The sequence below is a fragment of the Terrapene carolina genome, unplaced genomic scaffold, assembly GCF_002925995.2.
Source record: "Terrapene carolina triunguis isolate 2854851 unplaced genomic scaffold, T_m_triunguis-2.0 Scaffold33911, whole genome shotgun sequence".
Taxonomy (NCBI): domain Eukaryota; kingdom Metazoa; phylum Chordata; order Testudines; family Emydidae; genus Terrapene; species Terrapene triunguis.
Window position 1 is genome coordinate 11,476,540 of NW_020698262.1, and position 13,662 is coordinate 11,490,201.

Sequence of the window (13,662 nt, forward strand, 5' to 3'; positions counted from 1 at the left end):
GTGTTTTCCAACCAAATGTGCAAACTTGTCATAAGGCTCAAAATCTAGCATTGAAGGGCTAATGTACTGATCTCACTCACACTTGAGTGACCTCAGTTATTGGAGTCTTTCCCATTTACTAGCTAAGGTCAAGATTTCTCATTTGTTCTCCAAAATGACTTAAACAAATCTACTCCATATCACTTCTATGGTCTAAAGACAGACTTCGTTTCCATCAGAAAAGAAGAGTTACTTAGCCATTTGTACACAAATTTCACCCACATGATGGACATTAAACAAAGTAAAACATACAAAGTAAGTGAAACATGATGAATATAGAGAAAACTATGGCTAGCAGAGGTAGATAAAAAAAGGACCATTTTTTAGGATAAGTGTCACATTCCTCAAGAAACTGTTTTCAATCTTTACAAAGCATATCCATTTTCTTTTTGCCTATAGAAAGCTGTTTTCCCCTCCTCCCCCAAAGTAATCCTACAGTGGACATGATCTGTTATCTATGAGAGACTTCTTTTTGTGCCCTCAATCTGCTACTGTTGCTCTGTTGGGGTTATTAGTTTGAAAAGAAGTTTTTAAGCAAAAGTGTTTCATGAGATACAAACTATGACATGGGATAGGGCAGTGAAACCTCACTCCCTTATTTTGCTTTAAATTCTTAAAATAACCCCTGATACATGTTATGAGTTATTGCTACTTGCTTTAAAAGTTTGGTAAAAAATAAGTATGTACTTCTACAGAAAAGCTGACCCACTGAAGGTAAAATGCCAAGCAGTAAACCCCAAATCCCTTTAAACGACTGACCATGAAATTCTATAGTGTACACACACATTACATACAGAATTTTAAACAATAAAGTGTCTGTTAGTAACTTTTAGATATTGTAACATGTACGGTCTCTTTTTAGGCTATCCTATGGGCTATGTTGGTGGGCAAGTTCGCTGGGTCTTGTTTCAATGTTCAGTAGGTGGTGGTTTCGGAAGGATGAACGGACGGTCCGATTCATTAGTGGCTGAAGCGGGCGGAAGTTGTCTACCATCCTCTTTTCTTCCTCCCCAGCTGAGGTAAAGAGCAGCATCCGAAACTCCTCAAGCTGGGAATGGCAAATGGTGAATATGAGTGACTTAGCAGGCAGAAGAACAACCGGAGTAAAAGGAATACAGTTTCCAAACCTGAGTGATCCTATCAGAGCTCACACTAAACTCAAGTACTGAGAGGTCTTGGCATTAACTTGCAGCATCTCTTTACCACCTGCTGGTAAAGATCATGTTCTCAACTATATCAATACAAGATATGAACTGCCAATCATCTGTCATCTTCAGGTGAACTACGTCTTTATTCACTTTTAACTTCTTGCCAATCCCGAGACAGTGAGGAGTCCTGAGTATTCATGGGTTGCATATGCACCACCTTTATATAAATCTTTCTGTACTTCAGCCTTCTTAGATTACATCCTGCCTGCAAGGTCTGTTCTCCTAATTCAGACACACACATGTTGATGCATGGGAAACAGTAAGTTTCAGCAACAGTCACATGTGTTGCTGCTAGCTCTCAAAACCCAGGCATCCAGCAGATGAGGTTTTTAGCATAGTTTCTTTAAAGCCCACAAGGGAACTGCGGTGACCTATTCTCTATCAGAAGGGAGGGGATTTTTAGGGAGAGAAAGGGAAGAGACCATACAGAAGAGTCTGAATTGAAAAAGAGAACACACTATACCTCAAATTAAAGTTTTCTTCTCTTCCTTTCAAGATACTCTAACTCTTGCATTCCCCCTGGTGTAAAATAAAGCCATATGCCCATCTATATCCCTATTCTTGACAATTTGGAATTTCTGAATGTATTGTTGGACATTAAAGTTCCACGGAGTTTTTACTGGGAATTGACAATCTTGCCATGTGTCATCGTAAAACCCTCACTAACTTGGTGAAAATGAATGAATTTGCCTTCGGTGCCTCCTAAACTAGGAGAAATTGTCAGATCAGATCATGTGTCATTCAAATGGCACATTTTCCCTAGATCTGAAACAATCACTTTAATGTCACAATAATTTGGCCATTCTTGATGCGTTTCCTTGGATGGCTGGAGAATACTGAAGAGTGCCAGCGGAAACTGTAATTTTAGCCTCTTGCTGCTCCTAATCTCTGTGCCTCTTCTGTCAGTTTGGAACTTCTCCACCTCTATTTCATGCCAAAGAGCAGTATTAAACTGGCAACACGGGGCACCAGAATTAAGAGCAGCGGGGAATACACAGTGACAAGAACTGGATGAATGTTAGAGCACTAAGTATAAATAACAACCTAAAACTGCTAAGTTCCTATTTGAGGTGGCCTCTAAATAGTCCTTGTGGGAACCCTTCCTTCCCTTTTTTTTAAAGAAAAGCTGACTGCCACTCTCACCAACTATAAACAAATCTGTCCCCCAAAAGGGCATTAAAAAAAGCTGATAAGCTTTGAGCTCGCTGCACCTTCAGCAGTCAGAAGGAACCAAAAAGCAATTAGGGACTCTCTCCTTTTTTTTTAATATATCCTTGGAACCTTGCACAAGGGGAAGAGAAATGAGGGGGGGTGTCCCCAGCGCTCTGTAGAAGATTCTGGAAGTTTATAATACAAGTGCCTGGATTCCACAAGCATGAACATGTATAGACAACACTCACTGCCACAGGAAGACACTGAGGCCAAGAATTTAGCAAGACTCCAAAAAGGATTAGACATTTCTCTGGATAGTTAATGCTATCAAAATATTTTTGAAGAGCTATTAAACGTCATGCTTAAGCCAATCTCTTAGATCAGGATGAAACCTATTTGGGGGGCAGATTATCCCACATCTGCTACTGTGAGGTTCTTACACCTTACTCTGAAGCATTTGATGCTGGTTCTGTCAGACACAGGTTACTAGACTAGACAGACCTTGGGCCAGGTGGCAATCTCTATGTCCTCCGCCTTACTGGTAAGTAACTTCTCCTTCTGTGGAGCGTTTATTTCCTCCTCTATCCCAGAAGGAATAAACCATCTTGATTAAAAAGCAAACTGTTAGCATGATAAATACCTGATTTTGATCAACTTCTATTGGTGTCTTCTTAATAATCCAGGTGACAGATTCAGTAAGTGGTGGAGTGGTCAAAGATCCGTCATAGGTCCAATAATCCGGGCATGATGGCATCAAACAGGAGGGGTCAAAGACATCAAACTCAACAATTGCGTCCTAGAATCCAAGAAAATTAATGTATTAAATATTTTAACCTCTAAAAGAAAACCTAGAGGATATATTTGAAAAATCTAAACAGTGATAAGATTAGGAACAATACAATTGTTATTATCGATTAAATACTGTCAATATTATTATTGAGCAACCATAAAAAAAAGCACTTAAGTCCACTTTCAGAAGTCCTGAGTGTGCTTTGATTTCAATCAAAGGTGCAGAATGCTCAGCCTTTTGGAAATCAGGCCACTTACTTGGGTACCTAAAAATAAATGCCTATTTTTTTAAAATGTTGGCCCAAGATTATTTCAGTTTTATATGCTGAATGTGTTTACACTCAGAGTTGAGTATTCTGTAGAACAGGGGTTGGCAACCTTTGGCATGCGGCTCGCCAGGGTAAGCACCCTGGCAGGCCAGGCTGGTTTGTCTACCTGCCGCGTACGCAGGTTCGGCCTATTGAGGTTCCCACTGGTCGCGGTTCGCCGCTCCAGGCCAATGGGGGTTGCGGGAAGCAGTGCGGGCCGAGGAATGTGCTGGCCGCTGCTGTAGAATGTTCTTTTCGATGCACTGGAAGTTCTCTCTGAGCAGGCTTGGTCAACATTTATTTAGAGGGGCTTTCATGGCATATATATAAAAATTAGAGGGTCTATTACAGGAAGAGATGAGGAGAGATTAATAAGACTGACTTTTCATCTTGGAAAAGAGATGCCTCAGCGGGGATATGATGGAGGTCCATAAAATCAAGACTGGTGTGGAGAAAGTAAATAAGGAAAGGTTATTTACTCCTTCTCATAACACAAGAACTGGGGGTCACCAAATGAAATTAATAGGCCGTAGGTTTAAAACAAACAAAAGGAAGTATTTCTTCCCACAACGCACAGTCAACCTGTGGAACTCCTTGCCAGAGGATGTTGTGAAAGCCAAGACTATAAGAGGGTTAAAAAAAGAACTAGATAAGTTCATGGAGGATAGGTCCATCAATGGCTATTGGCCAGGACGGGCAGGGATGGTGTTCCTAGCCTCTGTTTGCCAGAAGATGGGAGTGGGCAACAGGGGGTGGATCACTTGATGACTACTTGTTCTGTTCATTCCCTCTGGGGCACCTGGCATTGGCCACTGTCAGAAGACAGGATACTGGGCTAGATGGACCTTTGGTCTGACCCAGTATAGACGTTCTTATGTTCTAAGAGTGACCAAGTCACTAGGTTGATAGCTTTTCAGTACTCTCAGAGGCAGGTCAGGCATGGGTCAATGTAGGCTCAGGTTCAAGGACATTTGCAAGAGGGACTGGAAAACTTTCAATGCTGACACTGCGAGCTGGAAAGGCACAGCTAGCAACATGCTACACTGGATCACGGCACTCTATCAGGGAATCAAAGAGGTCACTGATAAAAGGCGTAAACAGCAAAGAGCCAAGAACCAATCCCTGCAGGACCCCACTGGAAACACACCTGCTTAATAAAATCACCCTTACTATCAGCTTGCTGACTGTGCAAGTAGGGGCTGCAGAGACTTCAAAGTTATGCTCATATAAGAAATCCTGACTGTAGGCTTTGATTAACAAATGTACACAGTAGAAAAATAACGGATACCAGAAAATCTAATATCACAGACAGTAACCACTGACTGTCTCTCTTTACAGCACTGAGTGATTCTCTGAAAAAATTGGCTTTTAGTTACTATGTGAAAATTTTTTAGTAGTTTGGCTTTGTATCAGAGGTCCTCAGCCTGCAGGTAAGGAAAATACTAAGCATGTGTCATGCCCCTCTGGAGTGATACAGTCTACATGCTTTTCTTGACTCAAGCAGATTGGAAAGCGATCACATAAAGTACATCTGAAAGATTAGTGATTTTCTCTACTTGAATCCAACAACTTTCCCTATCGTTTCAAAATGCCCTAACCTCAGTCCAGTCCCCAACCCACACACATCAATGACAGTAATAAAGAGTTTATTAGTGCCTTGATACTATCAAAATATTCTGTATGTTGATAAACTCACTAACAATAAGGATAGAGACATGCATTGGAATATTTAAACATTCCATTTAAAAATATGTATTACCTTGTGTCTAACTGCTGGTAACGCATCTACTAACTTCTGTAGTCCTGCGTGATGAGCTCCCAGCTGCATTACATAGATATAAATGTGTAAGTCATCAAGGACACATTACAGAAATACCCACCACAAGAAGTTTAATAAAAAAGTCTATATATTTTATCTGTTTTAATTTTAAAAAATTATATATAAAATGCATCACTACAGATGCAGTAACCATTTACCTTCAAAAATACTCCTATGACAACCAAACCATTATTCTCCATGACAGCGTCTTCAAAGCTTGTGGACGTGACAGGATTCCAGTGTACTAAATGCAGCTGAAATACAAGTGAATGACAATTTCACACACATACACAAGACAGACAAATAGAATCAAAACAAATGCAGTTCCTCCTGGTTTTTGTCCTACATTTGGCCTTTGACAATTTGAGATGTACAGCAGCTACCTTAAAAATCAAAAGCCACAAAATGGGAAACAAAAAAAATATACTTGAAACTAGTATTTGTTTCTTTAGTTGCTTTTTTTTTAAACAAAAGAACGTCAGCCCCATACTTTGCATTTCACAGAAGACTGATTTTGTTTGTGGGTGACAGATTACAAGAGTGTTATTCAAAGGTGCAGAAGGAAGTTAGCTGCATTAGGCACCCAGCTCCCCTTTGTGCCTTTAAAAATCAAATGGAAGATTTCCCTCATTATAAGAAAGAGATGAGAGATATAGAACAGACAGCTCTCCTAGGATTAAATCCACCCCAACCGAAGAGCCAGCCCAGCACAAGACCTATCTGCACAACTTTAAAGTTCCACGTAAGCCTTCTCAATAAGGAACGTAAGTAGTGATATCCCTTGTGCTAGCTCTCTACATGGAGGTTAATTTGACATCTTATTCATAGACTGGTTTTTAATAAATCTCACATTACCAAACAAATAAGCAAACGCCACTATGGCATCATCAACGGGGGGGGGGGGGGCGAAGAAAGGGAGGACAGAACCATTTTCAAGTCCCTCTCCATTTTCGTTGAATAAAAAGAAAATTCTTTTCACATCTGTCACACTTTCCTCTCTGAGCTTAATGGGTATTTTCTCCCCTAGTCCCACCTCCTTTATTCACTGTTCTCTTATCTTAAGACTTGTCTACACTAGAAAGTAGTACTGCTTGAACTATGCTGGTATAGTTAAAGCAGCCAAACCCTGCCTCGCCCCGCCGTGGTGGATCCAGTTATACTAGTATAAAAGTATTTACACCAGTTTGTAGGCTGCTGGCCTGTCCACTCAGCACAGGAATGACTGACACCATGCCCAGAGTCTGGTTCAGGCCCTTCCGAATAAGAACATTCAATACAATTATCCCTTCTCCATTAACCCATGATCTCCTGAAAGATCCTTACTACTCTCTCCTGTCCTATACACCAACTGAGCCACTTGCTGCCTTTTATTGATCTCTACCTGATCAGTCTCAGGTGGCAGGTAGCTGATCCATCACAGGTGAGGCTGGTTCAGGGTTGATAAAAATTGATGACAAAAATCTGATTTTTTTTTATTTAAATAAAACATTTTTATTTAAATTAAACTCAGGTTTATGTTTTCAAATTAAAATTAAATTTCAAATTAAATTTGAAAATGACAACCAATATTAAGGCCTAAATGTACAAGTTTCAAATAATCTAAATTAAATAAAAATAATAATATTAAGCAGTACATGTCTGCTGCCAACTTTTAAAGAAAGTCAAACCACTGAACTGGAGGAAGTCACTGGCTACCCACCTGTAATCAGAGTTTGCTGAAGTGCTAAACCAGCTTTTGACAGCAGTAGCCTCTTCTGCAGGTGCAGAGAGGATGTTTTTAGATTTTTACATTTCAGTTTGTTCATCTAGTTCAGTTCAATGACTATCTCATACAAAGTTAAGAAGCCAATTGGGAGTTGTAAAAGCAGAAAAGCTTGTTTTCCTCTTCCAATCTATAAACAAAAACTAGGTGAGAGAGGATGAGGTCTAGCAGTTCTAAAATCTTGAAGGACATGCCGACCAAAAACAATCAGTTTAATTCATTAAGTATAGATAATACAGCCTTTTTAAATGCAAAGCATGTTTTGATAAACTTTTTTCTTATGTATCCAGCACTTTTATTTAATAAAAGATTAAAATGCTCTTTTTGTGCATTTTTAATTGAATTTCCATCCAAATGGAGTTTGACACAAATCACAAGTAAAAAATTGATCATTTAGTAAATAAAAAATGCACCCCATACATTTTCTAACATAACAAAACATAAAAATTAAGAGTCTGAATAAATGTAAGTTAAGCTATATAACTACTCAAATAAATGGGTATAGGTACACTGTATCCTCCTGGTTAGCAAAAAACAGCACCAAATTCAGTGTAAAGGTTGTATTTAATTGCAAACAACATATTAATGTTCACTAACTAATGAGACTCAACCTTTATTTATTTCTAGCGTAGACCAGGTCTTAGTCTCATCCCCTCTGTTTTCTCTTCTACTCTTTTCCCTAAAAGAGAGTAACACGATTTGGGCAGAGACCCAGTCCTGCCATCCCAAGCAGCATGGACAGTAACAGCAGTGACATTTTGCTGCATGCCAAGGACTCATTCTGTGGATTTCATTGTCTGCGTTCGAAGAGTGCCATATACCAGAAAAAAAGTGTTACTGGAATTTTCATTCAAGCAGCCAACAACCAATTTTAGGACCATGTGCTTTTCTGGAATGTATGGCAGGTCTTGGCTTATTAACAGGACAATGGCTGAACTTTGCTGTTAACTAGGACTGACCATTACTGGTAAGCAGCAGTTCTGTACATCAACCACAGCTCCGTATTAGCTTTCTAGCCAGGATTAGGGCTGGAATCACTGAGTTCTAGCCTCCTGTTTGTGCAAATATCAGCTAGGAGTACTGTTCAGCATTCCTCCCCATACCTCTGCTGGGTAGACTTTGCTGTCAACCATGTGCTCTGAACCCCATTCATTTATGGCTCCCCAGTGGAAGTGGAACTGCTTTAGCCTGTAATGGTTTTCCAAGGGACCTCCCATAATTACTGGAAAAAAAAGAGAAAAAAGAAAAACAGTTACATATAGCTGATAACTGATTTAGAACTGCCTCAGTGATGTGAAAATAATACAGCTTTCTTCTCTCCTCGCATTGTATTTACCCAGGAAAGCTCAGATGCAGTAACTGCTTTACAGTAATGTTTTCCCCTTAGCTAATTTTACAGCTCAATTTACTAAAGCATCTAAACAAAACTGCTTGGGGCAAGTGTGTGACTTTAATTAGCCTACAGATGAACTCAAGCGAAAGTTAATGTATGACCTCCCGTTTTATACAGTAAACAAAGCTTCCTCACCCAACTCCCTGCAAGGGAAAGAATCTTTACAAGTTCAACCAGGATTTGTCTGGCAGAGTCATGGCTATACGTAACACCTTCTCTGAGCAGGTGCATCAGAAGCGGTTCAGTGGGTTGTCATTGAATATTTACATCATCCGGATTCAAAGACAAAAATAGTCTCTCCATCTATGACATGATCAATGAAACCTGGAATTGTAGGAGATACTGGACTTTCTCAGGTGACAATACAAACCATCAATATCCTCCAAATTCTTATTCTAATTGTACGAATACAATTAGTACATTTTGGCAAACATACAATTTTAAATCTTTTTTAAATGTTACAGAAGTTTAGAAAATGTGACTCTGGAAGAACTGTGACTGACACACAAGTTTTAGAGCATCAGTCCAATATTAAACTATTTCCAAAATGCCTATAAATATGCTGATATTTTGTATGTTGAAAACTATTTGGATGCTAATCAGGAAGTGTCTAAACACTGTCTGCATATGTGCAAAAATCCAAAGCTTGTAGAAGTTAAACTGTATTATTTACAAGTGATATTTTGAATTGGCCTAGGTCACAACAGAATGTAATTCTTCCTAGCCGCATATTTATTAAATTATTAAAATAGCAACTCATAATTTAGTTTAAGTAGGCGTTAGACTTTTTGTAATTGGTCTACTCACCAAAACTCAAATTATGTATCTGGTTTTGAATGAACTCCTGATGTTTACCCTTTTTCCTCGTGGGAATGATCCACTGGGTCACTCCAGATTAAAACACAGGATCCTCCTGGTTCTAAATCCCTTTTCGCTAGTCACTAGATCATAGCACCTTCTAAACTACTGGTACCAATTACATCTAAAGGACTATTAACTAACATTATTATGTGCTTTACAAACTGATTTACTGATGTTAAATATATAGTACATAATTACTATTTTATATCAAACCATTGTATAGAGTAATTAATTCTAACCTCACTCTTGGAAAGAGGGGAATTAATTCTTTCCAGAGGAGGAGAAAACTAAGGTAGAGGGATTAAGGCCCAAATTTTCAGAAGTGACCAATGATTTTGGCTGCCCAATTTGTAACACCTTGGGCCTGCTTTTCGCGAGCACCACAACCCCACATCATCCACTGACCTCAGTTGGAGTCATGAAAGTTCATCATTTTTGAGAACTTTAGGCAAGTCGCTAAAGACAGTGCAGCTGAGAGTCAGAGCTTGGATTAGAACTCAGCTATTCTTGGCTTTTAGTTCCATGTTCAGTCCACTAGACAATGTTGCTTTTCCCGCCGTAGTTAAACCAGCCTAACATCTTGGCCTTGGCCTTCCAAAGTAGGTGTACTCACTTATCAGAGTAAAATCTTTCCTATGCAAGACTCCCCCAGGAATTTTTCTATGTGCAGGGGGAAGCAACTCTAGAGATCAGAGTACAGAGCAGGAGTCACATGGCTCATTTGTGCCAAAGACTGGCTATATGACCACTGGCAAGTCACTTGTCCTCCCTGCTCCTCAGTTTCTTCATGTGCATAATAGGGATGCTCACGCTTGCTCACCTCTGTACACTACTGGGATCGGGGTAAAGGGGGAGGGGGGATAAAAGGACTATGGTCTTGATCCTCCAGCATGGAAGTCAATGGGAATTTTGTCACTGACTTCAATGGTAGCAGGATCAGACCCTATATAATACAAGGGTGTTATTACTAACAGAGATAGTGATTTGTTCACCTCCTGGCTAAAGGAAAGATACTTGAAAACAGCTGATGGAGCCATGTCTATTTTAGAAAAATTTCATGCATTTGCCTCAAACTTCCACTCACACTGTAAAATTCCAATTATTTGTTAAAGGAGCAGTATACCACCAAGATGTACAACTTGACATCTAACACCCCATGGCCAGGGCCGGCTCTGGCTTTTTTGCCCCAAGCAAAACAAAAAACAAAAAAAAACCTGCGGCGCGGCCGGAGCGCAGGTGCAGGGGGACCGGCTAGCAGGGGGGGAGGGGTAGGGAGGGGGCCGGAGAGAGAGAGAAAGGGGGCGGCCAGGGCTACAGCGGGGCGCTGCCACGCGGCCCCTCCCGCCGCACCGCGCCGCCTGCCGGGAGGTCTCCGCTCCAGTCGGCGGGGACGGAAGGACGCGGGCTGCCCTGCCGGGCTTGCTGCAGGGTGCTCCTGTCCTCCGCGCCGCCGCCCCCTACAGGGTGGCCGGAGCGGAACAAACAAACAAAAAAAAAGCGTCCGTGCCATCCTAGGATTGGGCGGAATGCCGCCTCGTTCAATCTGCCGCCCCAAGCACCAGCTTGATCGGCTGGTGCTTGGAGCCGGCCCTGCCCATGGCTAGTTATCTCAGCTATTTCGTTGCATCAGTGAAAAACTGAACATTAGTTTTAAAATACATTAAAGCTTTGTTTCTTCCTTCATTTTTTTAAAGAGGTTCAAAGGAGACAGTAAAGCAAAGTAAGTATAATGAGAGAGCATTGAGGGAGGAGGGAATTAAGACCTCACTCCTATAATGACCTCCACACCTGATCCTATTTGTACATATGCATTCATGAGTATTCAGACTCATGTGAACAGCCCCACTCACCTACACAGGTTTACTCACATAAATAAAGTTACTCACAAGCATGTCTATTTGCAAAATCAGACCCTTATGATACATGATAGACAAAGACAATAAACAGGGTTTACAATCCCTTTCCAGTCACTGACACTTTTTGGTTTTTCATGGCCTAGAGCAGGGGTCGGTAACGTTCGGCACGCGGCTCGCCAGGGTAAGCACCCTAGCGGGCCGGGCCAGTTTATTTACCTGCTGACGCGGCAGGTTCGGCCGATCGCGGCCCCCACTCGCCGCGGTTCGCCATCCCGGGCCAATGGGGGCGGCGGGAAGCTGCGGCCAGCACATCCCTCGGCCCACGCCGCTTCCCGCCGCCGCCATTGGCCTGGGACAGCGAACCGCGGCGAGTGGGGGCCGCGATCGGCCGAACCTGCCGCGTCAGCAGGTAAATAAACTGGCCCGGCCCGCTAGGGTGCTTACCCTGGCGAGCCACGTGCCAAACATTGCCGACCCCTGGCCTAGAGCAATGCTGATTGGTTTCACAACACCACACTTTAAAGGGACTCCCTTTTTTTTTTTTTTTTTTAAAAGCAGCAGCAGCTTGTCTGAAACTTTTTTTTAAAACCTAAAAAGACAAGGTGGATGAGATAATCTTCTACTAGATCAACTTCTGTTGGTGAGAGAGACAAGCTTTCAAACTTACACAGAGCTGTTCTTTAAACCTAGTAATGTTACAAGTCCATTTCCATCCAATAGATGGCAGTGGTGCATATAAATAACCAGTACATTACATACCTTTCTTTCCCACACCCTTTTTTCCCTTGTTCTCTTCATTCTCTTGTTCTGCTTGTCTATAGCACCCAATGGCAGGGCTAGTCTCCTCTTTTGCAAGAGTCATGTTTTTGTCTCAGTTCAGGAGTTCAGCATTTCTGTTTACCTTGAATATTCCCTTCTCTTTTCATCATTTTGTACTTTTCTTCAACATTTTTAATTTTATTTTTCAACTCCATTGCATTTTTATCCATGTTGCTTTCACCTCTCTCTCTCTATTGCAGTTGAATGATAGAAGCTGGGAGGAAGACAAAGCAGAAAGAGAAACCAAAGATAGAGGAGGAATAAGAGAGTGAAAAGCAGACTGTGGGGGGAGAGGGGGAGAAGTTTAGAAAGTTGAAAGGTATATAAAAGAAAATCTCTGTCAAAGTAAAAGCAGAACAGGCTTAAAGTTTTCATGCACTAAGTATAGTACAATAGGATAGCTAATGAACTTGTGCTGCTTCTAAATAGTGCAATTATCCTAGACTGCTCCACTGTAACTAGCACACTAATACAATTACACCACACTGTAAAAACATGAACGTGCTACTGTGTGATTTCCTTGTTCTATATAGACCTGGATGATGGATTAATATATAACAATATTAAATTAGTGAAATAGTCAGTGACATGGGTTGTTATAACTTCAAAGAGGAACCTGGAAAGACACAGGGGTTTCAGAAATGGTGTACAGAAGCTGTAGCAAATGAGGTCTACACACAAAGTAGTTACATAACAGGCATAGCAATTTGGCCAGTAGATGTTTTAGTACGCACAACCAGTTTGGGAGTGACTTTAGGATCTTCTGTTCCCAAAGACAGAAAAAAGGGAGCGATTATCATCAAATGACATGAGGTGTTAACACTTGCAAATCTCTACTAATAGCAACAGAAGTGCAATGCACAAATGTTTATGACAATAAGGAGGGGCAGACAGGTCCTTGACGCTAAATTTCCAGGGGAAATGATGGCTCAGAATGACTGGATAAATAGAATTCCCACACTTCCCTCCATCAGGAGATCTGTTTCTGTGCTTGTAATAAGTGAGAACAGGGACAGTCTCCACTCCAACATCTGAATCCCAACACCGCAAAAAAGTTTTCCATAATGCTATTATTTGCGCAAACGTTACTTGCTTATGAGCAACTCCAGGACTTGTTAATCTTCCTTTTCTTGTTAACCTGGGGAACCCAGCGTTCTATGAAGAAGCCACAATAATGGATCTCTTTTGTAAGATTGTTTTCTCAATCCCGCTCCAAACATCAGCCAAAAAAAGTGTTGGTATCATAGAAATAAGATGTTTACGAATATAGCACTGGGACACCTTCCCCAGAGTTTTTCTGATAGAAGTATTAAAACTGTGAACCTCCTAAGCTAGAGATGTTCACAAGCATTTTCCTCCTGCCCCACAATAGAGTCAAGCCTTTCCTGCACTGGATAAATACTCATCCCAGACCACCTGTGATTCTAATTGGTAAGGTCTGAACTCATCCAACTCTAAATATTATCTTTCCACACTGACAGTTTGGATAACTAGAGTGAATCAAATGCTATCCAATATCTGTGACCAACTGCTACTACTTAATAGATGTTATTAAATATTCTATTCATACCTAATCGTAATAGAAAACTGCACCAATATGCTTTTGTCAAATAGATTTTAAGAGGATCAAGGATGAAAAACCTTGAGTTTAGCAAG

General features: G+C 40.9%; 1 protein-coding gene across 2 annotated transcripts in view; it reads right to left on the reverse strand.

The window, feature by feature from the left end:
• Window positions 1-358: 358 nt before the first annotated feature.
• The window catches only part of LOC113409632 (carbonic anhydrase 5B, mitochondrial-like), a 30,220-nt gene continuing 16,916 nt past the window's right edge, over window positions 359-13,662 (reverse strand). For both annotated transcript variants that reach the window (XM_026663771.1, XM_026663770.1), the window contains exons 3-7: window positions 8,181-8,299; window positions 5,474-5,569; window positions 5,256-5,318; window positions 3,040-3,195; window positions 359-1,087 (exon numbers count right to left, since the gene is read on the reverse strand). In XM_026663771.1, coding sequence (XP_026519556.1) covers window positions 908-1,087; window positions 3,040-3,195; window positions 5,256-5,318; window positions 5,474-5,569; window positions 8,181-8,299 — 614 coding nt within the window. In that variant the 3' untranslated portion in view covers window positions 359-907. The remainder of the gene's footprint in view (window positions 1,088-3,039; window positions 3,196-5,255; window positions 5,319-5,473; window positions 5,570-8,180; window positions 8,300-13,662) is intronic.